The sequence below is a fragment of the Scomber scombrus genome, chromosome 8, assembly GCF_963691925.1.
Source record: "Scomber scombrus chromosome 8, fScoSco1.1, whole genome shotgun sequence".
In the NCBI taxonomy this organism is placed as follows: domain Eukaryota; kingdom Metazoa; phylum Chordata; class Actinopteri; order Scombriformes; family Scombridae; genus Scomber; species Scomber scombrus.
Window position 1 is genome coordinate 7,788,366 of NC_084977.1, and position 24,706 is coordinate 7,813,071.

General features: G+C 40.9%; 1 protein-coding gene across 1 annotated transcript; it reads right to left on the reverse strand.

The window, feature by feature from the left end:
• Window positions 1-381: 381 nt before the first annotated feature.
• Window positions 382-24,706, reverse strand: slc9a7 (solute carrier family 9 member 7). The gene is made up of 16 exons (XM_062424049.1): window positions 24,061-24,706; window positions 21,318-21,520; window positions 21,164-21,241; window positions 19,447-19,523; window positions 19,216-19,328; window positions 19,015-19,120; window positions 18,483-18,624; window positions 18,242-18,347; window positions 17,235-17,323; window positions 16,701-16,814; window positions 16,330-16,441; window positions 16,089-16,242; window positions 9,766-9,829; window positions 8,848-8,930; window positions 7,420-7,525; window positions 382-4,764 (listed from the first exon to the last, which is right to left on the reverse strand). The coding sequence occupies exons 1-16, from the start codon at window positions 24,317-24,319 to the stop codon at window positions 4,501-4,503; spliced, it is 2,070 nt and encodes a 689-aa protein (XP_062280033.1). The 5' UTR covers window positions 24,320-24,706; the 3' UTR covers window positions 382-4,500.

Sequence of the window (24,706 nt, forward strand, 5' to 3'; positions counted from 1 at the left end):
GCAAAGTTACTGGCTGAAATGTAAATCCAATGGATTGTCAGTGGGGATTGAAATTTAATGTTAACGTTATCAAAATGAAAAATCGTAGCAGACAGCTACAGAAAATGGCTCACATTTTGACATGAATCGTCATTTCAGCATATAAACTCTAGAAGAATTTACAAAGCAGAAGTGTCTTTTTTTAAATCTTGTTTTCAGGAACTGCTCATACAATATGCAAACAGCTGATGAAACTGCGTGAAATTGTTAGCTGTAAGTGAGGAGAAAAAAAGCACGTAAAAGTATGCATGACAGCAATGTGATGTGATGCATTCCAGTTACCACTAAAAGCAAACCTCATGTGACGGATTCTTAGAGCAAAATCAAAGACAACCAGGCGACTTATAGTTGAACAATTTTTATTAACATGTTGACATGCAAACCATGGCAGGTAGAACCTTGCAGCCAGTTGCTACTAGAAACAACAGGTGCACATATTGACAACTGAGCTACATCTCATATTTCTCAGGTAAAGAGAGCAAGTAAATATAGCCAGCAAAGACAACTGACAGCACAACAGTCTGGAGAGAGATGAGTGCGCATGAAGGTTATATAAGAGTCCCACGAGTGTCCTCTGCTCGAGGTAAAGTGCCAAACTCTGCTAATTTGTTTTCCTGTACCCAACATTTAAGTTGCTGTCTATAAAGTGCTCCAACATCTTGAAGAAAACACAAAGTCAGTTTGAACTTGAGTGTTGACATACAGTAGCTAATTTTCTGCCTTTTTTTATGCACTTTTGTTAGTAAATACAGCAGTAAATGTGTGGAAATCCTTAACAGATATGATCAAAAATCACAGTTTGGTCTGTTTTTCACATTCATACCATAATCACACAGCATGTAGAATGCCTGCGTTACCTATCCGTATAACAGAAGAGGCAGTGTGAGGATCATGGAGTCTAACATTAATGGATTGTTGAGACAAAAATGGTGAAAGTGATTATTTTAATGCCCTAGATACAGACAAGCTTCCCTGTCATCGCACTGCAGACATGTTCATCAGAAATCACAGCGCCGCGCTTCACATTACTTCTCACTTCAGCTCAAGTTTAAATGACCCACAGTCAGTACTGCTTGGCAACAGCTTACATAACTAGATTCATTTCCTCTTGGAGGTCCCCGGTGAAACCATAAAACTTGTGCAGGCCTTCTTCCCTCCTGTGGAAGCCTGAGATTTCAACTTACACAATCACGCCTTTCACACCTGGCCTTGTGTACTCATACATAAATGCAGGAGCCGCTGTGTGCAGTCGAAGGAGAAAAACAAAGGCGACACGTGCTATGTGGTGAATTTCAAACCGGGAGCAGTTCAAATGCCTAGACTTAGGAAAGGGGAACATGAGAAAGAAACAACAGAGGAACCTCTTCCTACTCCCAGATAGGGCATGGGTATGTGTATGCTGGATCAGGGCTGACAGAGCTCTTTAGATCCAGAAAACGACACCAGATAATGTGCTACTATTTACATTTGTTGGATAAGAGCTGACATCTTGAAGGAAAATGACCAAATACTTCCCCTCTTAATCATGCTGTGTGGGAGGAAATCCCACAGGGCCTATTAACAGTGAAGAACTGTAGAAGGTCGCCATGGAGTAATTAATGCATGAGAAATATTGAAACATTGCTGTAGTTTATGTGGGAGTGACACAAATCATCCTGTAGAAAAAAAAACAATAGGGCTCAGTGGTTCATTGTGGAAAAATGCCAACACAGAGTTGTGAGGCAAGTGAAATTCAAAAAGCCCACAATCGCTTATCAAGGATTTGCATGCTGGATTTGAGCCTCTTATCGGTTAAACTGCTCTGTGTAGCTGCTAACTGGGCCACAGGTGAACTGATGTCATGTATTATATGCTGTATTTGATGTTATCCACCTGCTGTGCACAAGAATTGATCTAATGCTGTGATGACATGCGTTAACCGCAAGAGGTTCACCTCATTTTCTCCAACAATGCAGGATACCATCAGCCCACTTAAAGGTACAATCACAGTGATGAGATTACATTTCACTGTGACTGTACCTGTATATGAATACATGAGACAAATAAAAAAAAAATGTTTTTTTTTGGTTGATTGATCGATTAAAGGAAGCAACATGTGTTCCTATTTATTATCAGTCCAATTTAATATAATAAAGGAATTCAGGTCACATGTTTAGGGAAGTTTGTAGATTTTGATTCTTTTTGAGCAGTGACTGCCAGAGAAGTAATAAGCAACTTCACTTATACATTGTTTGGCAGAGAGTTAGATGAAGCCACAGCTAGCAGCTGCTTAGCTTAGCTTAGCCTGAAAACAGGATAACAGCTAGCCAAAGTTGTGTAAAGGTAACAAAATTAGCCTTATAGTAGCCTAATTCAAAATACATTGGCCCAAAATTCAACATGTGTAAAACTGTCAAATTTTCATTTTTACTCTGCTGTTTTTGTTTAAATTAAACAAAAAAAAATGCAATATGCTAACTGGTTAGCTTTAGAGGTACTGGCAAGCAGATTTGTTGTCAGCAGATAGAGCTCGGCTAGCTGTTTAGCAGTCTTTGTGCTAAGCTATGCTAACTGGTTTCTGGCTGTAGCTTCACATTTAAAAAGGAAAGATATGAGAGTGGCACTTATCTTCTTATCTAAGTGAAGAAGCGCATGTTTAACTACTACTTTAAGACCGTCTTATCCAACAACATTCAAACATGAATTTTCTTTCTTGTAAAATGGAAACGTATGTTAAAAAAAATGTCTCCAAACAAGAAACAGGACTAGACAAATTTGAATATAAGTGTTAATAAATATTGCAGTTAACCCAGGAACTTAAGGTTTTCGAACAACAGGCGAGACACTAGTTTAAAAAAATATCCCATTAAAATACTTGACATTAGTAATTTATGAGACCCAACTCAGTCCATAATTCATTTAAAGTGCTAGCAAGTTCGACAAGCATTTGATGTGAGTATATAAAGGCTAAACAGTCCAGAGACACCACAGTTTAAAGAATATAGATGATGCTAATGCAGGTAAAAGGTGGGTTCTGCTTTGTGAGGTTATGTATGAGTGTTAATCCTCAGTAATAAGCGTTTAGCATTCAGAGCTTCTCTTTTTATATTCAGGACGTTAGAATGTCTAAACACTGTGGGTCAGGTGAATCTTGTGGTCTTTCAAGAACGTTTCCCTCCTCAAGCTTTGCTGTAAAGCTCTTGTGGGGACTCAGAAATCCAACCTGTGCAAACATTACATCACATTTTCCCTAAATGGATGCATCTTAATTAATAATTCTAAACATTTTTCAAGCTGCAGACAATGTAGTAATGGTGCAAAGGAATCAAAATGATAACTATAAAGGCCTGCCATTTATTTGACAGTGTTCAAATTCCTTTTTAACTGTGTTAGAGTTTATAATTAATGATGATATTTGAAGTTTCGGGAAATCAGCATCATCTAAGGACGAAACAATGTAATCAGCATTGAAACACTCCCATTGCTTGTTCCTGTTATTGATATGAAAACCAGCCCTTAACACAGAAAATGATCCGGGCCAGCTCAAAGACAACAGATGCTTTTTGTATCAGTCATGAGATGTAACGCACTGAAAGGAGAAACAAAGCTTGGCATTGTAGCTATTTACATGCTTGTATTCTTCACCCATGTAACTTCACACATGACGGGCTGTGGTGGTGGTGGTGTTGTTGTTGTTGGTGGTGGAGAGGGTAAAAGGTTTGTTGTCCCTCTCTGCACCACTCAGATGCCAGAATCTCCTCCACACAGATGCTTTTGTGTGAAACTGCACAAAGCTTCATTAACACACTGAGCAGCTTCAGACAAATGGTACAAATTGACCAGAGAGGACATGTTTAATCTATAAACCATTAACATTTGGTTTGTTTGGACTCGTTTTTAGCATATAGATGGGGGACGATGGCAAAGAAGTCACTTAGCATCGTTTCAGTTCTAACTAATGTAACTTTGAAGGCATAAAACTGGTCAGATCACATGATGACAGAGTGCTGTTGGGCAATATTTTTCATTTTTCTACTACTTTTACACTCCAGCTGAACACACAAAGTGTCACATTTTCAGTAGTGCAGTTTGAATCTCGCATCTTGTCCTGCATAAAAGTTTCAATCCCGTTTATGCAGATGAAACAAAACAAAAAAAATGAAAACAACAAAAGAGTCAGTCAAACTGAATCACAGTATAACAGCATGGAGAATTAGTCCCCTGACGCACAAGAGGTCATATGTCTCCTAGAGGATAAACTGCGTCTCTGTGATGAGGATGAAAATGCTCCTTGAACTCTGCTCTCGGGCCTGGAGCTCAGAGTCACTCTGAACCCTCCCCTCTCGTCTACTCCCATCTCCACTCTGTCTTATCTCTGAAGGACTGGACGCTCTGCCCGCAGGATGAGAAGAGAGCTGAGGGCGAGGCGGTCTAGGGGTGAGGTCAGGGAGGTTTGACAGCACAGGCGGGAGGAAGGCAGGGTCAGACGTGATCCTCGATGGGGAAAACCAGGCGCGTGCCGCGGCTCAGCAGCTCCTGCTCCCTCGAGTCCAACTCTCGCTCCAGCGCCTCCTCTGAGGTGCTGCCGCTCCTTTTTCCATTGGCGCTCCAGCCCGACCCCCCGGCACCGTCCACCCCACTGCCGGACGCCCCGTTGGCTGTGATGGACGTGTCCCCGAACATGAAGGTCAGGTTGCCATCGTTGTGAATGAGGTCAGAGTCGTGGTCCCTCAGCTGCTCGTGGTTCTGCAAACACATCCACAGTGGAACATGAGGGGAGGGATGGCGAACATGGGGGTGAGGGACAGACGCAGGACGGTGTACAGTGTGGGTGCATGTGGTGGGAACAGATGAACAGACTGACATTAACAGTGCAAAGGCTCATAAGGGACACTATGGATTTACATAAGGGAAGGAAGGAGACTTTCACTTAGCAGCCTTTAGTGTAGCAACTTCATTAAATAGCAGTAACACAGGAAACCACAAGATGTGCATAAACATACAACCTACCCCCACAGCAAAGCAGCATACGTGATGTTATGAACACACACTTCAAGTCTAAAAGTTAGACACTTAATTTAAATGTGCATATTGCATTTGGAGTATGTAGAAGCTCTCAAACTATGGCATGAGGCTCTCACAGCTATAATTGACTGACTGACAATCAATAGTCTGGCTATGTCCCCGGGGAGAACAGCACGAGTTAACGTCGGGTCAATACAGGGATTACTCAGATGAAGGGATAAAAAAAGAAAAAAAGAAATTACATAACCACTTCTCTCCGACAATTAACTGGGCAGAGGAAAAAACACTCAAAATGAATCCATCAGTTTTATGTAGATAAACGAGTATGGGTCATTTTTAAATTAAAATAGTGACACACTGTTATAATGTGTAAAAGGAATATATATCATTTTAAAAAGCCAGTGTAAAAATGTTTTTTTTTAAATAAAGAAAGAGGGGGAAAAATCTGAGGTTAAAATAGTCCCCAATAAATGCACTTAATGTTTGAGTAACATTTGCTAAAAAAAAATGTGTTAAAAACTACAGTGCTCACCTCTTTTATTAAATTATACATGTTTTTTCCTTTTAAAGTATATATTTTTGGCCCATTTTAAAATATTAACACCGTAGGAAGCAGTGGGCACAGACTGGTACTGAAACACATTTCTGGTTTGAGGCCTTCAGTTTATTTTACATAAAAAGCTTGAAAAGGATTGTTAAATCTGTGTTAAGTATTATTTCACAACTACCTAGCTTGGGGAATACATCTATAATCACATTTTTAAAATTTTATACAGTATGAGGTCAGCAGGAACCGAAAATCTCCTTTGTTTGTGGGGCATTTTATTCCCTCCAGGTTTCATAATATCCATAACCAAAAAAGAACCAGGCAAGGAGCTTTATTTAATCCTGTTTCTCTCCGCTTGGCAACACTGGACGGTCCTGATTATATGAGCAACTACCTAAATTCTCAGCACGCCTGCCAGCCAGCCCTACACAGGCAAACCAACTCCGACATACCAGGAGAGAGGAATATTTAGGGATGCAGAGCAGAAGACAGAACTAAACTTTCAGAGATTTTTAAAGTGGGGGAAAAATGTCACAGTGAAGAAATGCAGTTTTAGATTTTGCAGCCTGATTGTGACAGGCTCTGTGGGTTACTGTGAAAGCAGTCTATAATAGTAAAAAGCCCCAATGTGAAACTATGTCACATGAAAAGAATAGGAAAAACTTGCAAGAGTGAATCCGAGTGTGACCGGGCCCTCAATGGGAGTCTGTGTGTTTAAAATATCGGAGCGCAGCGTCTTTCACAACCCGATCATCATTGAGGTGGTGCTGAAAAGGGTTTTTTGTGCCCGCTGAATGCAAAAAGGCTTCTTGACCGTCCATTTTCTCTCTAGCCGTAGGCCTCGCTGCTTTGTGCGTTTACTGGCAGGCACTGAGAATACTTTGACGATATTACAATTCTCCTGAGAGAAAAACCTTCAGTATTCAAGCAGGGCTTTCCTGAGGCACCGGACTCAGGAACAGACCTCACCCCTCTAACTGATGTGAACAATAGTTGGGATCAATCCTTTTATTTAAGCATCAAAACATAGATTTTTTTTCAAATATTTTTAGTCACATAATTTGTAAAGAAAAATTGAGTTAGCTTAGCATAGCCTGAAACAGGAGGAAATGTCTTATCTGGCTCAGTCCAAAAACAATAAAATCTGCCTACCAGCACCTCTAAAGCTAACTGTTATATAGAATACATTATATCTTCTTTGTTATCTTTTTAACCCGCACAAAAACAAATGTGTGAAAATGACCATTTGCTGTTTTAAAAGAAGTTACATGCCAAGCTATCTCTAACATTAGGTGGATTTTGTTACTATCAGACAGAACCTGGCTAGCTGTTCCCAGTCTTTATGCTAAGCTAAGATACAAGCTAAGCTGGCTGTTTATTTAGTGTGCAAATGAGAGTGGTATGAATCTTCTCAGCCTCAGTGAATGGGCATATTTCAAGATTCAAGATCACTTTATTGTCATTGTGTATAGAAATCAGGAAGTCAGTTCACTGCCTAAAAAGAGAACTCAAGATATATGCATAAAAAGATAGATTTTCTCATGAAAGCATGTTCACATACACAGTTCACAATCACATAATTACCTATATATGTTGTAGAGAAAGTTAAAAATGAGATGGACCATAATAAGGAGAAAATTTGCATTTGTAAAAACTTCCCAAAGTGTCAAACTATCCCTTTAAAAACCTTTGACCAGATACCATGCAGTGAACTGCAGCTTCTGCAATGTGAACATGTATTTTTCACAGATCGGTGGTCATGTAGGAGTGTCACTGTGTGTTTGCGGTGTGCCTGCTGTTTATTTGTGGAGGTGCGTGCGGACACTCACCTCGTACGCCTGGGGGCTGGTCAGACAGCTCGCCAGCGGGCCACAGTAGCTGGGCAGAGTGGAGGTGAGCGGCGGGCCGCTGTGTGTCAGGATCGGTTTAAGGTAACTGAGAGGTTGTTAAGGAGAGTGACCCAAAGAGCTCTACAACAATTATTAAAAAAGGTGAGTATGAGCAGTTATTAAAGTCATTAATAAAGGGTACTGAGATTCTCACTGGCTAATAAGAACCACTAAAAAAGTCATTAGTGCAGGTGTAAATGGTAATGTGTTAATTTTGGTTTAGATGCCCTTCAGCCTTTTCCAAAAGGTAAGTGGATGAAGATGAACCGATATGATCAACTTTAAAAGCTAAAAAACACAAAGCAAGTGTCTGGAGGAGAATTTTCCACAATCTGGCATCTCAAAAGTTGCTCCTTTTTTAATGGCTTACAACTATCTAACTTTATTCATTATTCATTCCTTACCCATTAATAAAAACCATTAGTCACAGGTTATAAACACTTTAGAAATAGCGCCTTACTCAAAAGTGGTAGCCAAACAACTCTTAAAACACAGTTTACATAAGGTAAATCCAATATAAAACTGTTTAAACTAGCTGTGTATTTTAATCAAAACACACCTTGAGGTCATTTCCTACAAGAGGCTTTTCCCTCCAGAAACATCAATACATTTCAGCGGATGAATTATGGCTTAATATTGTAGAGGCTGTCTGCCAGCAGGATATATTTGGAGTTTAAATCTGCATGGGATTCTGCGAGCAACTGAGGGTAAAGTCGTTTTGCGATGCTTGGCGGGGAGCGCAGCAGAGAGTGAAACAGCAGGCTTCTCTGCCTCTTGTTTATAATTAGTCAGGCTGTATTGCACTCTGGGAAAAACCTGACACACCGTTCAACCAGTCAGGTCATGGGTCCCTGTGGGTAGAGAGGCAGTCTGCGCCCTGTCAGAACATTTGTATTGTTTAAAGCGGAATCGAGAGCTTCGCTGCAGCTGCAAAAAAACAAAAACAACACCCGGTTGAGGTACACCATCAGCTACCCAAAGGTAAATCCCCTGATGTGTCACCACAAGTCACAGAACTCTCCACACCAAAGCTCTACGTCGCATTTCAGATGTGAGAAATATGCAACCCCTGCTCGCTTCAGCTGCATCATGGAGAGAGTCTCCACTCCAAAGCACAGCTGCTACGCTCACAAGCAGCTACACAATCAGCCACCTGGGGATGCAGTTGTTCACCAGAGAGGGAAGAAGGGAGGAGAGCTGCTAAACACATTCACTTCAATCTGTTTTTGCAGGCAGGCAGAGAGGAGATGGTTAATATTTTCATTGTGTTGTAAAGTAAGGTGGTTCGATAGAGATGCCAATTAGTTTAAACTATTAATAAACTCGTACTTTTCATTGTTTCTGTAGAGCAGGGTGCACAAAGGATACTTGTGATCAAATGTGTACCACATTCTGAACAGCCAGGCACTCTCCTGTTTGGTTTTACTTTGACCTTCAGCCTGGGGGCCATCCTGAGGAAAAACATGGAAAAGTCATTATATTCTCATCTAGACATTCTAGACAGGCTGCATGAGATAAAGATAAGGTCTGCATCCAAAAATCACATGGAGCATAAAAGATGTAATAATGTCTGGGATTATAATAACTCTGTGATAAACAAAACTTCTTTTCTCAATAAGCCTTTTGGGTTATTTCACATGAGAGATTTCTGTATAAGTATGTGTGTGTCAGCAAGAAGGCAAACAGAGCCCTTATTTAACTTTTGCATATTTAGCACTTAGTATGTAATGACACAGAGAAATACTTAAAGGGTAAGTGCACCAATTTTACACAACAAAGTCTACTTATCAGTGCATTAATCTTCTAAAATGGAACACCATATTTTCAGCGGCTTTAAAGTACATATAAAATGACTAGCAAGCTCACCTTAATAATACTGTAAATCTGTAGCAATCTGAGCAATGTAAGTACTAAAATCACATCCTAGCTCCATAGTAACCTGCACCCACCCCCACAGACATAATCCCAAGCCTGGGCTCACGGTAATTCTATAACTGTATGGGACACTTGATGCATTCAACAGGGAAGACGGCACTAAACCAGCAATATTATTCGTCATCATCATCTGCTGAAAAGTAATTCCGGTCATATCTCACGCAACTAATAGCGACATCCTGCTTCCGTTCATTTGGCGTTCAGGACATTTGTCTCCGTTTCTGACAACAAACGGAACTATGTGCTCAGACTTGCTGATTCTGCTTGGCATCAACATCAAATTGCAGAAGTAGAGGAGTTTCAGTTTCAGGACAGGCAATAATAAAAATGAGTTTTGAGCAAGATCCTCACCCCTTGTAAGACCTGGAAGCTGTCTGTTGAGGGCTGCAGGTCCTGATCTGGGTCCACGCCAACCCTGCAACACAGGAAGAAAGTAGAAAGATAATATTAACAACTAATAAAAAAATAAAAAAAGTGGTTTAACTTTAGATAAGTGCTTCAAACGTGGCTCATATTTGGTTAAATGCTAATTACAAGCAGCAGTATTTGTCAGCCCTCTTTTAAACTGTTTCCATGTAATTCCCCTACTTTTGACCTCTTTTCTTTGTTTTCAGATGGTTCCCTTTCACACAGAAAGTCCTGTGTGTGTGTGTGTGTGTGTGTGTGTGTGTGTGTGTGTGTGTGTGTGTGTGTGTGTGTGTGTGTGTGTGTGTGTGTGTGTGTGTGTGTGTTTTTTTTTGTGTGCGACTACTGCACCTGCAAGAAGTCACATTTGGCCTCTTTGCGGCTCGGTTACTTTACAAACCTGCACATCAAAGCTCTGTTTGGTAGACCTTTCCTAGAAGGCTGAAAAACGCTACAAAAGATTGTGTAACTCACTGGAAGGAAAGGAGATGAAGGAAGATAAGAAAATCACCGAAATCATTTTAGTAGTTCATGAATCAAAACAGAAAACCACAACCTTATAAACAAGTTCCATGTAGTCATAATTGATCCCGTGCCAGAGAGACAGATCATCATACAGAAAGCAAGAAACATAACATGATTGAACTAATTATGCGTGTTTGTCTCTTAAACCAGAAAAGCATAACTAATTAATTACCATATTTAAACTATTACAACTTAAACCACAACCTGCTTCTTTTCTTTCTTTTGTTGCAGAGTTAAATGATAAGATCTTCACCTTTATTGTACAGACCTGAGATCGCTATCAATGTCATGTAACTCTCAGTGAACATCTTATTTCAAACTGTTCCACTGAAGTTACAACAGCACGTTTTTAGCGTTCACAGCCAGGGCATGAATAATTTCCTCCTGGTGTCTCTTACCAACAGGGAAGGATTAAAACTGAACACAAGCAGATTTTAAAAAGGGGCACTTTTAATTCACATAAGCTCTGGAGCAGTTGAGTCTAATCCTTATGGACATGGGCCAAGGCGGAGAAGTGTAGCCTTTCACGGTTACATCTGAACTGAAGAGCAGTGCTGTGCAGTTGACGGTTCAGCTAATGTGGACGGTTATCTTTAGACTTTTCCATGACAGCCGTACATAAACGTCACTTCGGAGTCAATGAGGAACAGCGCATTTATTTCCGTTTTCCGCCCCGGCTGCTTTAAAAAAAGAGCAGGGCCAAGAGTGTCTGATAGCTTGAAAACTTTGAGCCTGGAAGGACTTTTTCCTATCTAAACTACACACACACACACACACACACACAAATATATATATACAGAGGATCTTCAGGGGGGGGGGGGGCTGCACAGAGGTCAAAGGACCTGCAAAAACAAAGAGGTGCAAACTCCAATGGCGCTACGTCAGGAAGGATCTGGGAGGAATTAAGCATTAGGACACACTGCTGGGGCCCCAAGAAGAGTGAGGCCCAGCCTAAAACACGTTTCCTCTGATAAGAACAATACCGCACAGCCACACGTGCTCAAACGCGCGTGCACACACACACACACACACACACATTAGAGAGTGTTCCACTGACTGTAGTTCACCCACTAACCCTGGATCCCTCTCCTGAATACATCCCCTTCTTCTTAACATTAATCTATCAAATATTCCTTTAAAGCTATTTAGTTTGCTCGGTTTCTGGCTCTCATTACCAAATAGTTTTCAGATCAGCTCACACAGGTCTGTCGTGCTGTTTCTAGGGGAACACAGCTCGTGATGTGTTTTTCGCGCCGCTGTGTGATAAACTTGTGCACAGTCCCAAGAGACACAAGAGAAAACAACCTCTTGTTTTCACATCATCCAGAGAAAACCTTGAACAAAGCACTTGATCACGCTACAGTAACCAGCATTTAGCTCCACCAGAGCTGAGACAATGTGATTTTCACAGACAGAAAACAGCTTCTTTCTCAAAAATGAATTGTTTTTTTTTTTTGTTTTTTTTTTTTAAATTCAGACAAAAAAACACCAAACTCATTCTCTGGAAAATATATATAACCATATAATTCTTGAGAGTCCCAACTTCTCTTTTAACCCCATGTTCCCCATCACCAGAAAAACAGAAGTACACAGCGTAAAAAAGAGCCCCATCTTAAGCAACTGCACGGTTTCCCAACACCACCAGAGTTCACTGCTCAGATACGGCACCTGACGTATCCACGGTGACGTTGCGGCTCCTGCAATGCTTCGTCATCACCGACTCTGTCACATCATAAACACGTACAGGATCAAGCACATTAAAACGAGACAAAAAAAGGCTCGTAAGAGTCGAAGAGAAAAGTATGAAGTGGTACATTTATATTTTTATCTGCGTGTAAAAAGACTAGACTTGTCATATATTAAGATTCTCATAAAAGCACATCTGTGAAATCCCCCATTTGATGTTAACATCAGATGCAGATGCAAATGAACTGCTGTTAATTGAGTTTTTTCCCTAATAATGAAAGTGTTCTGTGCATGAAAAGCTTCTATATTCTCACAAACTGGATTAAAAAAAAAAAAATCATCTGCATCATTTTCCAGATCAAAAGTCATGTCAGTGTCAGCGTTAGTTTAAAAGGGGGCGAAGAATAAATGAGAGTTTAAGTAGTTAACAGTGAGCACTCAGTGGGTGTTTTTTCCAACAGTAAGTGGCAACAGTCTCAGCCAAATATGATCCTCTGTTTTGGGGACATGCACTAATCCTCCAACTTGGCGCAGAGGCTGAGCAGATGTTCAGGCATAAACATCATAAAATAATGATAATAAAAAAAATGTTGGATGAAAGAAGTAGAGCTCGTAAAGGAACAATTCGACTGATTTCGGCGCTTACGTGTCAACTAACATTTCCGCTGCTTGTATCTCCTTCATCTGCTCTCAGTGATTAGAATAGACTACATATGATACTCCCAGGTGAAGTCATCTCACTAAGTTCCTGTCAGTGCTTGAACTTCATTTGAATCATCATCTCCTTTCAGCATTTTCACTCACTTCACTCGGTTCTTAAACTTAAAGACCCCCCTCCAGACATTTTAGGACATAGAAAACTGTTCTGCTTGGTGTAATAAAAGTCTTAAAATCCAGAATCTATGAACATTTTTCCCTTCCCTTTCAAAAGTTTAACCGCCGACCACAAAGTGCACTGGACGTTTCGATTTTACACATCACACTTGGGTAAGTTGTTTACTGATACTCAATTGGCTCCAAAAATCTACAGAAAGCATATAAAACTCTGCAAGTCCATCATTCTCCACAGATGACATCCAACATGAAACTGAAGGAACAAGAAGAAAAACACATTTTTTAGTGGAGCAGGACTTCAAATGTGCACTTCTTCCAGAACTTACACCTAAACTGCCACTTTAACTGCTTACAGTATTTCACATATTTCAAAAATCTTTAAAAAACACATTTTCAGCAGCGAGCACGCTACAGTTTTCACATTAAGGACCTCCAAAGCAAGGGTCAGCAACTATGTTCAACCATGAGCCAGTTTTTTCAGCTCTGTTTATTTGGGTGGCCGATGATTTACAGGCAACGTCCTCGGTTTTTTGTTTATTTCCTTCAATTCATTCAAGACCAAAACTTGTGTATAGAGCACACATGTTAATACTCACAACTGACAATAAAATGAGGCCAAATTTAGCGGTGTGCCTGTTTTATTCATCTCATAAGAATTAATTTAGTAGAATATACACAGACTCTGATGTTTACATTGTTATGAAAAGTCATGTAAAAGAATTGATGTAATGTTTAAAAGGGAAAACTTTAGTTAAAGGGCCAAATCATGTTATCGTAGGGCCAGATTTGTCCCAGGGCCAATATTTGTCTGCCCTAAACTGACCACGGCCCCACATTCGATAAGATTGTTTATTTAAGATGTTTTATTACAGACCGTGTATGAAACCCATGACCAAAAATAGTCACACATTGTCATTGTTCTAATTATGGATGACGTTATACTGAAAATAAATGATTCTCCTTTATCGCCTCAATGGCCACCTGGAGGTCTCCAGACCCCACTTTGATTATAGATTATACAGTAATGTTCCACCACAGTCCAACCTAAATGTCTCCAGCAACTATTAACCGAGTGTGAGCACAGAGTGATCTCTTCCTCTCCTGGTGGCTGCTCTGCCGGGGTTTGGTGATAAGCTGCACGCCTCCCTGCTTACAGACCATCCATCAAAAGCCAATAACAGAAAGCAGCAGCGCCTCAGAGCCCCTCACACCAAAACGCTTTCTATCCCAGCAACAGTCCTCCATCACAGCCTGCTCCTCATCATCATCATCATCACTGTCTCACAGGCAATGCTTCTTTTTGGCTTCCCGGCCAGAGGAGTCATACATAAATAAATAAATAAATAAATAAATAAATAAAAAAGAAGCAAATACCATCTTCCAAATGTAATCTCCAGTTTTAAATAAAAAAGGAGAAAATACTGTTCAGTAACTGATTGGTTGTATTGTAAACAGGCATGTCGTCACAGTGCTTTTAAAGTACCTCCCATATAGCCGAAAAAATGTGCAAATTTATGCACATATACAGAGGATGATACAAGGATCACAGAGGAGCACGGCTGATACCCGCCTGCCGTACGCCACATGTCCCAGTTACCATGGCGACAAGTTCACGGGGGAGATTTTGGCAGCGCTCTGAACCAACCACCACCAAACACAATAGTTCCTGCTCGGACTGAGGAGGCATTACTCATATTAAACAGAGCCTGCTCACTCATGCTGCTGCGGCTGCGGCTGCTGTCACACACACACACACACACATCACGCCACATAATCCGCTTTATCATGACAAATAGAGCCTCTCATTGCATCATGGTCAGACAAAAATATTTGAGGCTGGGCTCCAAATAGACAAGTAGGAGCAAGGATCCACCCCATTACTAATAACATCTCAAGTTGGGGCAGCTCATATTGTGGCAGCCTGGTGATAAATACCTGATATAATTATAGATTCAGTGTCACCATCGTCTCAGGAATAATAATAAGAGTTAACGTTCATGTGTTCAATCTGAGAGCAGAGGACTTTTAGTGCTGCCAGTAGAAAACACAGTGAATTCCTTCAAAGACGTAAGAGACAATAAATCAGAGTGACTTCAAGCTGTGGGAGGAAGAAATGAAAGATGGAAAGTTAGCAGGAGTGGAGCACTCTGGCCCCATCTACTGGCAGCTGAAGATAAATCTTATAACGTCAATGGGAACTGAGCTACATGTCATAGAAGAGATCAGCAATGCATAATTAAAGCTCAGCATGCAACTGTCACACAAAAGCAGAGAGCAATAACTACAGGAGCAGTGAAATTGAGAGGGGTTTAATGTTTAAATGACTGGCTGGCACACTCTGTAGCAGATAGACAAGCAGTGATGCATTCTTTATAAGTCTTTTCAGGCGGATTTTACCCCCACAAAAATCATTTCTATTTAGCCTAAATTATTCCAAACAATGTAGATATTTTAACCTGCCTGTGGATAATCTTCAAGGAATACAAGGAGGAATAAATAATAATAAATAATTCACTGTATCTTGATTTTTTATAGGAATTAAATGTAGCTCTGTTTTTCAAGGTGTCTGCCTATCTATTATTAACATTTATTGAAATTAATAGAATATTTTAATATATTTTTTCATGCATCTGAATTTGTAATTTAAAAAGGAGGCTCAAGGGTGAATTAGTTACATGAGTCAAAAGCTGAGCTGATGCTTGCCGCTAGTAACTCTTGGCAGGAGTCTAGCTGGGGTTTTTTCTTGTCTTTTATTTTTAATCCATGTCTGTATAATTTAAACGCCACACTCGATCTTTCTTTAGAAAACAGAATATGTAGAATACTAAATATGATTACTTATTTTGCAAATAAATTCATTTTGAGAGACTAATTCAAGAGAGGCATAACCGTGGGCGTATTTTTGAAGATTTGTATGCCCCTTTTCTTGCATATTTAAAAAAATGTTCACATGAGACAACATGTAAATTTGTACAAATATTGAGGGGAATGTTGAATAGTTCATTCACTTTGTTCTAAGACACAAAATAGTCTTTTCTTTTAAGGATTTGTGCTTTTTCATGTGTCAATTGCTATTTTTGCTACTGCTTGTTGCGACACTACTGACAAACTTTGTGGAAATGGTGGGCAGATGTTTGTGTCTCAATCTTGGCAGCTGTATTATGTCTCATTTATAAAAAAAAAAAAAGTAAAAAACAAATGGGGGGAAAAAATGTCTACGTTACCTGATGTGTAGCCAAGACAGCATGGGTGTGGTCCCGCCACCAAATACCCAAACAGTGAAGAAAACAATGAGCAGCGTTGTGGTGAACATCATCTGGCGGGCGTAGGTGGCCGTATCCCTGATGGCCAGGGCGAACGCCATCGCCCCGCGCAGACCTGTAGAGAGTCACATCCAGGAAAATCAAATCACACATCCGGCCTGACGTGATGAAGAAATAAACAATGTGTTTTTTTTCTCCATACCTGCAAACATCATCATGTGCTGGAAATTTCCTTTGATTTTGTGCCTTCTACCGAGGTTGAGCAGGAAGGAGAGCGGGTAAATGTTGAAGGCTCTTCCGATGAATATAGAGAGCTGGCACACAGGGAGCAGTCAAGAAATGTGTAACTGTACACTCATATAGAACAAGTAATACATTAAAGTTTTTCTCTGACTTATCTTGACCTTGATTTTGGGCTTAAAAGACTGGAACATTAACCAAAACTCTGGCCTAACAGCAGGGACACCACAGCAGTCTCCAAATCATCAGCTATGTCCCACTAATACAGCTTAAGGGTGATTCTAATTGTCCCAACTGGAAACAGAAAAAACACATGCTTCGAGAAAAGGATACAAAAGCCCCGATGATGAAGATGGGGCTGAAAATGTGATTCTGGAATGTGAACAGAGCCAAACCCATGTAGGAGAAGATGAAATTCTCCGCCAGGAAGTGAAGAACCTCAAAGAGCTGTGTGGAAAACATCACATACATCATGAATTCAATTTTAAAAATGCATTGAAAAATTCTCACAAAAAAAGCCAACATGTGTAGACAGAATAATCTTGTTTTAATCTATGTGTACTTGAACCTTGCCAATGCACTACAAGTTTTCTGCTTTCTTTGAAACCGAATAACAAGATACTTGGAGTTCGGAGCCCAAATGTGTCACGCTGCGTGTTGTCTATGTGTTAATCTGTACCCTGTCCTCAAGACTGAACCCCCCTCTGGGATACAAAACAGTCAGGAGGGATGTCCTCAGACAGCCCCGATTAAGGTCACAGCAGGCTGATCATTGAGCCATCTGGCAGCGGGTTCATACTATCAGGGGGGTTCAAAACAGTCCGAATCAAAACACGGGGACACGTGCAAGAGGCGGCCAGATGCTACCTGCTTGGTGCGCTTTGTGGACTCTTCGGAGAGGTTGTTGTAGGTGTAGTGAGCCTGCGTGATGCCACAGAAGAGCACGGCCACGACACCTGTAAAACAACACACACACACACACACACACACACACACACAATTAGAGAGCTCAATATTCCACCAGACAGTGTATCGCAGAGGTTGAGCTGAATAATTTGGACATGCAATAGAACAATTTACCTATCTGGAAACATGATCACTAAAGATTAGCTTTTTAATCCTCTTGTTGCTGCGCTGTGTCTGTTCATTTCATCTGCTGCACATCTGCTGCATAATCTCTATTAAAGTCCCTGTCACATTTCATTTGTCCAACAGACAGTTTCAGCTCTCTGAGGATGGTTTAACATCGGCTGGCGTGAACGGCTCTTAATTATGTTATTCGATATAATCGAGAATTTAAATGTAATTAAAAAAGGGCTCTGTGTGGGTAAACTGCGGTTGTGATTGAGAACCAGAAGATTCACAGTTTAGTATGTAGACATATATTTACATACTTAACATGCTGTTGAAAGCACAGATCTTCTTTTTAATGAGTTGTCATATAGAAGAAAGAACTTGAAGAAGCTCTTCAGATGTAAAAAGATCTTCTTCTTCAGATCTTCTCATCCAAAAAGTGTCCAAATAGGCAAATGGTCATATATATGCAACATTTCTGGTTCAATTATAATAAGAAAATCATTACATTTGTACTGATGGTGATCAAAACCCTTCTTCTTTCATAGTTTATCATCATATCTTTTGTATTTCCCCTTGAAAACACTCAAGCTTTTTTTCCACCTTGCCTACTCACACCAGATGCTTGGGTTCAGGTGCTTATTTCACCTTTTTTTAAATGTCAAATTCTGATAGTTTCAGGTCACACAGGTGCCGAACATGTGGGCTTCTGTAGTTTTGCATTCTGACCACAGACGTCTAGTGCCTGCTTCTCAAAATTGCATCCACTTCCCCCTAGGCCATGCAATGGCACTGCTCACCTGTAAAGCCGCAGGCCTCTGCCAGCAGGAACGTGCTCCAGGACATGAGGAAGAAGAGGGCCGTCTCCAGCAAGGGGAAGCAGTGCAGCTTGGTGAATTTGGTGACGTAGGAGTAGAGTTAAAGAAAAACACTCATCGGGGTATTTTATTATTCACCACAACTAGATCACAGCTACCCACCAAAGACTGATGTTGATACAAGTTATTTCATTTGTTTAAAGTATGGGTCAGAGAAGGATATGAGAGCGGTGACGACTCCTGTGGCTGCACCCATCACGAAGGAGCCGCTGAAAATACCCAGGAAAACCCCTACTGACTTGAAAAAGGCCGAAGCATCAAACATGTGTGTGTTTGCTCCGCTAGGCTGGTAAGCCACAATAGACCTGAAATACAAGTGAAACACAGGTTGAGAAAGTTATTTTCACTATTTAACATAAATGAATCCAATTTTCCAACATGGATTTGAATGAATTCAACTCTTTACAATATAATATATCTCATTTTGAGTGCTTTTTTTTTTTTAGATTCATGATTTGTTAATTTTCATATAAATCTACCAAAATGTTGTAAAAGAATTGGTTGTAATATCCTTTCACATCCACTAGGAGGTGAACTGTAATGTTCCAGCAGAGGGCAGCAGAGTGCTGTCTGCTCTGTGTCACACTTCTGCGTTGACTTTCAGCATCAGAAGGGGGAAAAGGGGGCTAGGAAATTACTATAAAGACCTGTATCTGGTGCAGGAGGTAGGAAAGTGTGACAGAAATGTGACTTACGAGGAAAGCACAATGGCCACTGCATCATTCATGACGCTTTCTCCGAAAAGCAGAGCGTACAGATCCCCATCTGCGTGCAGCTCATTGAAGATGGCCAACACCGTCACTGCACACACATGAATATGATCATTTAATTTCAGATACATGGATGTAAACTGCATCAGATCTTCTTGGCTGATTGTCAGCACATGTGTGTCATACCTGGATCTGTGGCGGAGATGATGGCACCAAAGAAAAGGCAGTCAGTGTAGTAGAACTTGTCAGTCAGCTGTCCGACCATTTGCATGAGTTTGACCACACCGTACATCAAGTTCCTGGAGATAGATAGAACAAAATTAAGGGTAACTAACCCGAGCCCACAACAGAAGGATATCCGGTAAGTTCCAGATTTGAAACTATGACATAGCATGAAAAGTGAAAGTGGACACTCACCCGATAACAAAGCATGAGATGGCAGTGCCCAGAAATGCATATGTTATGATGGAGCCCAAGTTCCTGAAGAAGTGTCTCTGGAAAAAGACAAAGAAAAAGAAAAGGGGAATGTAATTAAAATGTACAAAATTAGGTTTCAGGTCAGAGACGGTGCCGGTGGTTCAGCTGTCTGACTGGTTGTACAGCAAACTAACAGCACAACACAAAAGCCTCTCTGGATCACTTCCATAGCTGAGCTCCTTCTAAAAATCCATCAATGTCTATATGAAACAAAAAAATGCTAATTTCTTCCCGGGAAACGTGTCTTTTCCCTCAGTGACTGCCAGGAGTGATGTTTTAATGGAAGACAGATTAGGTTCAGGATAGCTCAGTTCAATGATACTATTATGCAAACACTTGCACACCAGTTACAATCCTGCTGGTTTCACTGAGATGATCTAAAGTAGACGATTAACCGAATGGAGAAGGTAAGGAGAGAAAGAAGCACAACAGTATCACACAGACCATCAGTGAGCATTTCTCCCGGTTTTCGCTCTCTAAAGCTGAATTGCAACAGATGATAAGAAAAAAATAGTCCACTTAAAGGCTGCCACGACCTCCTGCTTCCTATTTCCTGAGGCCAGATGTACTCAGCGAATTCCTGAAAGGCAGTTTCGCTAGAAAAACAGAGAAGCTTGCGAAGACAGGACTCTTTGTAGCTTCAGTGGATAAAAAACATTGTAGAGACTGATTGTATCAAAAGACCGAATTGAGGAATTTTGAGAATTCACATAGTTTGTGTATTAGTGTATCTGTTTACTCAAATCAACAGAAAATTGCTTGGGAACAATTTCAGCTTCACACATATTATTTCATATTGGCTATATTTACATTTTGGATTGTTGGTTGGACAAAACAAGCAATTTGGGCTCATTTGGTTGAATTTTGATGAGTTTTTTCTGTAATTTTTATAAGATAAGCTATTAATTAAAAAACATAGATGAACTCATAATGAAAATAATCATTAGGTGAAGCCCTGCGAAACATTAAATAAAGATAAAGAATTAAAACTCAACCACTGCACAATCACTTCTGCTCAGTAGCAAAGCACACAGCCGTCCCCCCTCCTCCTCATCCCCCCTGCTCCTTGATATTATCTATCACAGTATAATTGGCTGAGCTACGCCCTCATGCTACGACTATTAATCAGATGTCACCAGCTGTTTAAACACGTTTCACTCTCTATTATTTCAAAGTCGGGACACTCAAGCACCTGCACTGGAGATCTGTAACCTGTAATTCTAATATGGAGAAAGTATATTTCAGCCATAATCTGAATTTTTACATATATTTAGAGATGGAATAATAATGAAGAGTGCACAGACATACTGAGGATCAGATCCCCTTCCACAACAGTTGAAAGAAGAAACTGTTCATATTGTCAGCGTCAGCCGTTTTTTTTTTTAGGTTGCAGCCAAACACCAGAGAGGAAACGAAAGACATCTGCTCTGGACTTCCCCTCAAAAGGGCCACTTATGTACAGTGAAAACTGGACGCTGTCACAGTCTGGCCAATGAGAGCTTTTCTTAGCTTACCATCTGTCCAATGAGACAGCAGTTTGTGGCAGCAGGCACAGTGCGTCCACCTGGCCCTACAACATCATCTCATGTTACCGTGTCTCATACAAACCAAAGCCTCGGACTGAAAATTGAAATATCCACAAAATATTACGTCTCACCTTCTTTAGACTGTAGCCAGCGTGGAAAATAATCGGAGGCAGCAATATGTTGAAGAATACTTCAGGGTCAAATGTCACCTGGAGAGGAAAATAACAAGTTAATTGGGTCAATCTGACAAATAAAAAAAATAAGATTTTGATGTTTTCGTCTTACTTTGCGCAGCATGTCGTTCTGCTCCACATTGTGAATCTCGCGGGAGTTGATCTCTCCTTTGAGGGTGTACTCAAAGAACTTGCCGCTGACATTAAGCAGCAGGGTGCTGACAGGCCCTTCCTTCAGCGAGCAGCTCGGTGGGGTTTTGTGGTTGTAGCTGGTAGCAGGGATGCCGTAACGCAGGATTACACCTACCAGCAAACCTGAGAAAGAAAAAAGAAAGAAAGAAGAAGAGAGATAAGAATGCGTACATTTTTAGCATCTATCATCCACCAGTAGAACCTTTTCAATTACACAGATAATAATGACAAAGAATCTACAATTATCCAAAACTAAAATGCTGCCAAGGCAAACTCATTAAGTCGATTGCTCGGCGCCGGATCATTTGTCTAGGTGCTTCTGCTGTACAAGCCCGAAGGTTGAGGCTGTGACAACGCAAGAAAAGCAGCAGAGCAAGGAAGAGAAATGGGGAGATGGTAAGCAGGAGCTTGTGGGGAGAGCTAAAGCCAGGAGGAAGAGATGAGGCAGGCAGGCAGTCAGAGAACATAAATCCTCTGGCAAAGCTGCCAGCACTGCATTCATTCCTCCTAGAAGAGAGTTAACCATGTACATCACACTCTGGCTACGGCCAAACCACACACACACACACACACACACACAGACACATATATACACACGATGACAGTTTTGCTGCAGGCATAGGTATATTGACACAGTGTTGACTCTGAGTAAGAATTGAGAATAAACTGCCTGTTGTATCTATTACATTTTTAAAAAAGGGAAAAAAAGAGATTTCACCATCAAAAACTTTAGGTTCTTTCCACCTGGGGGGGGGGACTTTTCATGTTTTTTAAAAAAGGGGAGCTCCATGAAAGGAAAATAAGCATCATGTGATCCTGCAATTTGTCATGTTTTTATCTCTCAGAACTGACACAACAGACTTTGTGTTGGCAATTTGTGAATTTGTCCTGATAATTACTCCACGGTAGCCAACTGGAGAAAAAAAAAGGGATTTCTTTTAGAGGTTGCTCTTTATACACTGAATCAATATTGTAACAGGATGCCAACTTGGCAGCACATCCATCGTGGTGACAGTCCAAAAAGTACAAACAGTCTGATATAGATTAAACTTCATATTATCAAACTAAACAAAACCAAAGCAATGTTTAAGAGTATGAAATGAATGTTGAGTTTATGAAAAGCAGCTTAAAAGGAAATAATGATATGAAATTGACATACTGATAGAACCTGTCTTACTGAAGCACATAACACATACCATAACCCGTATCTAAGCCAGAAGGGCAGGTAGTTTCCAGTAGCAGGAAATAGTCAAACACAACTAATGCTACCCTTACTTTCTGTTTTCAATTCAGTGTTAGGTCATTGCTAAAAGCTGAAAGCACTGAAACTGGTTTTAATTCAACCATGAAGGCCGATTAACAGGAAAACCTCCATGAAACACATGCACAGAACAAACCAAAGTCTATCTTTTTCGTCTGATATCTGGTTAATAAGTGACTGGAATCCAGAGAAACACAATACAGATGTTGCACTGTTACATTCTTCCACCTTGTCCCACCTGGATCAGCTCAGCATGACTTGCCACATGTTGTCGCAGACAGCGGCCATTGACACTGACCGTGGTTTTGTTTTCATTCATTCAGATGATAAAGACAGACTTTGATTTGTTGACTGAAGAGTTTATTCTCTGATATATCTCTCCTGCTCAGATAGATTTGCTTCCTGGGCAACTTTACACTGTATTTGGCATCTATTCAGTCAATCTCCTGTGTTTATTATCTACATGTCCCAGTAGAAATCAACAGAAGCTCACTGGCACAGAAAAACATCCAGACCCCAGCTCATGACAGGTTGACGAATATGAGGAACTCTGCGTCTCATTTTTCTAAATTTGTGGCTTTTAACAACCGAGATAATCTCTCTTTTTTCCTTTTAAAAAAAAAATATGTCTGCTGCTTATGCTGGTGAGATAGAGGCTTTTACTGACTGCAGTCTGAGCAGGCAATGAGTGTTACTATAAATCATGCAAAACTGCTTCTTTTTCTATTCTCTATCCTTTTCTTTTTCTATGTGAAGTACTTCCAGAGGCTTTTAAGATGCTAAATCAAACATCAAAACATTTCAAGATGATATCCTACAACAACAAAAAATGTGCAAGATCTATTTTTAGCAGAGTATAATATCATAACAGGGGGATGAGATAATATAAAATACATTAGGGTCACTGTAATCTAATTCATGATAGCACAGAGATTGCGTAAGTGCCTTCAGATATGTCAGAGCACTGATCCCCGGTCAGTCAGGGATAAAGCTGCACAAGCAGCGGCAGCAGCAGCCTGGTGGTGAGGAGAGTATAGACGGGGCTGATCAGCCGAAAGCACCTTCTAGAATTAAATTAGCGCCGGCCCAGCCAATTAGAAGCAATGTGAGCGGGGTGGAAATGCGGAGGCGCGTCGGTGCATTTGTTCAGACTTAAATCATCTGCTAAGGTTTTTATCTCCTCATCGCCTGTGTGCAGCCTCTTTGCAACCACTAGGCTGACTGAATCATACCAAAGCCTGCGGGAAGGTGGTGGTAGTGAAGGAGTGTGTATGTAGCCTGTGTGTGTGTGTAGCCAGTGTGTGTGTGTGTGTGTGTGTGTGTGTGTGTGTGTGTGTGTGTGTGTGTGTGTGTGTGTGTGTGTGTGTACTCAACATGTAACCTAGTAGATATAAAGACTCACCGTAAATCATTGCCAGTCCGGTTTCGTGAAGGAAACGGACCCTTCTGTGCTTAAAGAGCCATATGGTAAGAATGGTTAAGGTCAGCAGTAAAATGAATGTCAGCAAATTAACGCTGTCCTGTCGGTGACTTTCCTCTGCCTCCTTCTCCGTGGCAAGTTCTTCCATTCCGTCGCCCTCCGCGTTCAATCCGTACACCGTGATCAGTAAGATCCACACGGGCGGCAGCATCGTCTTCAGCGGCTGTCGGAGAGCCTCCATGGCGCAGGATGATGCTGCTGCTGCTGCTGCTGCTGTTGCTGTTGCTGCTGACAGCAAACCACCTCTATGCCATGTCACTGCTGGAAGGTAGTCTACACACAGCTGAGCCGAGTGGGAAAACAATCCACAGCTCGCAGATTGTAGATCGGCGAGGTCAACCTTTTAAAGGTACACTGCGCGGTGTTTAAAAAAAAAAGAAAGGCGATGGAGCCGATCCGGAGGGAGATTGCGCTGTCCTTGTTGTGGAGGAGACCAAATCACACAGGCACAGACACACACACACACACACACACACCAAGTCGGCCGATTTAAAGCTACTGAGTCATTGTCCTGGGATTTTTTTGATGATTTTGCAATTCAGTCCTCAAAACAGGAAATTGACACGGA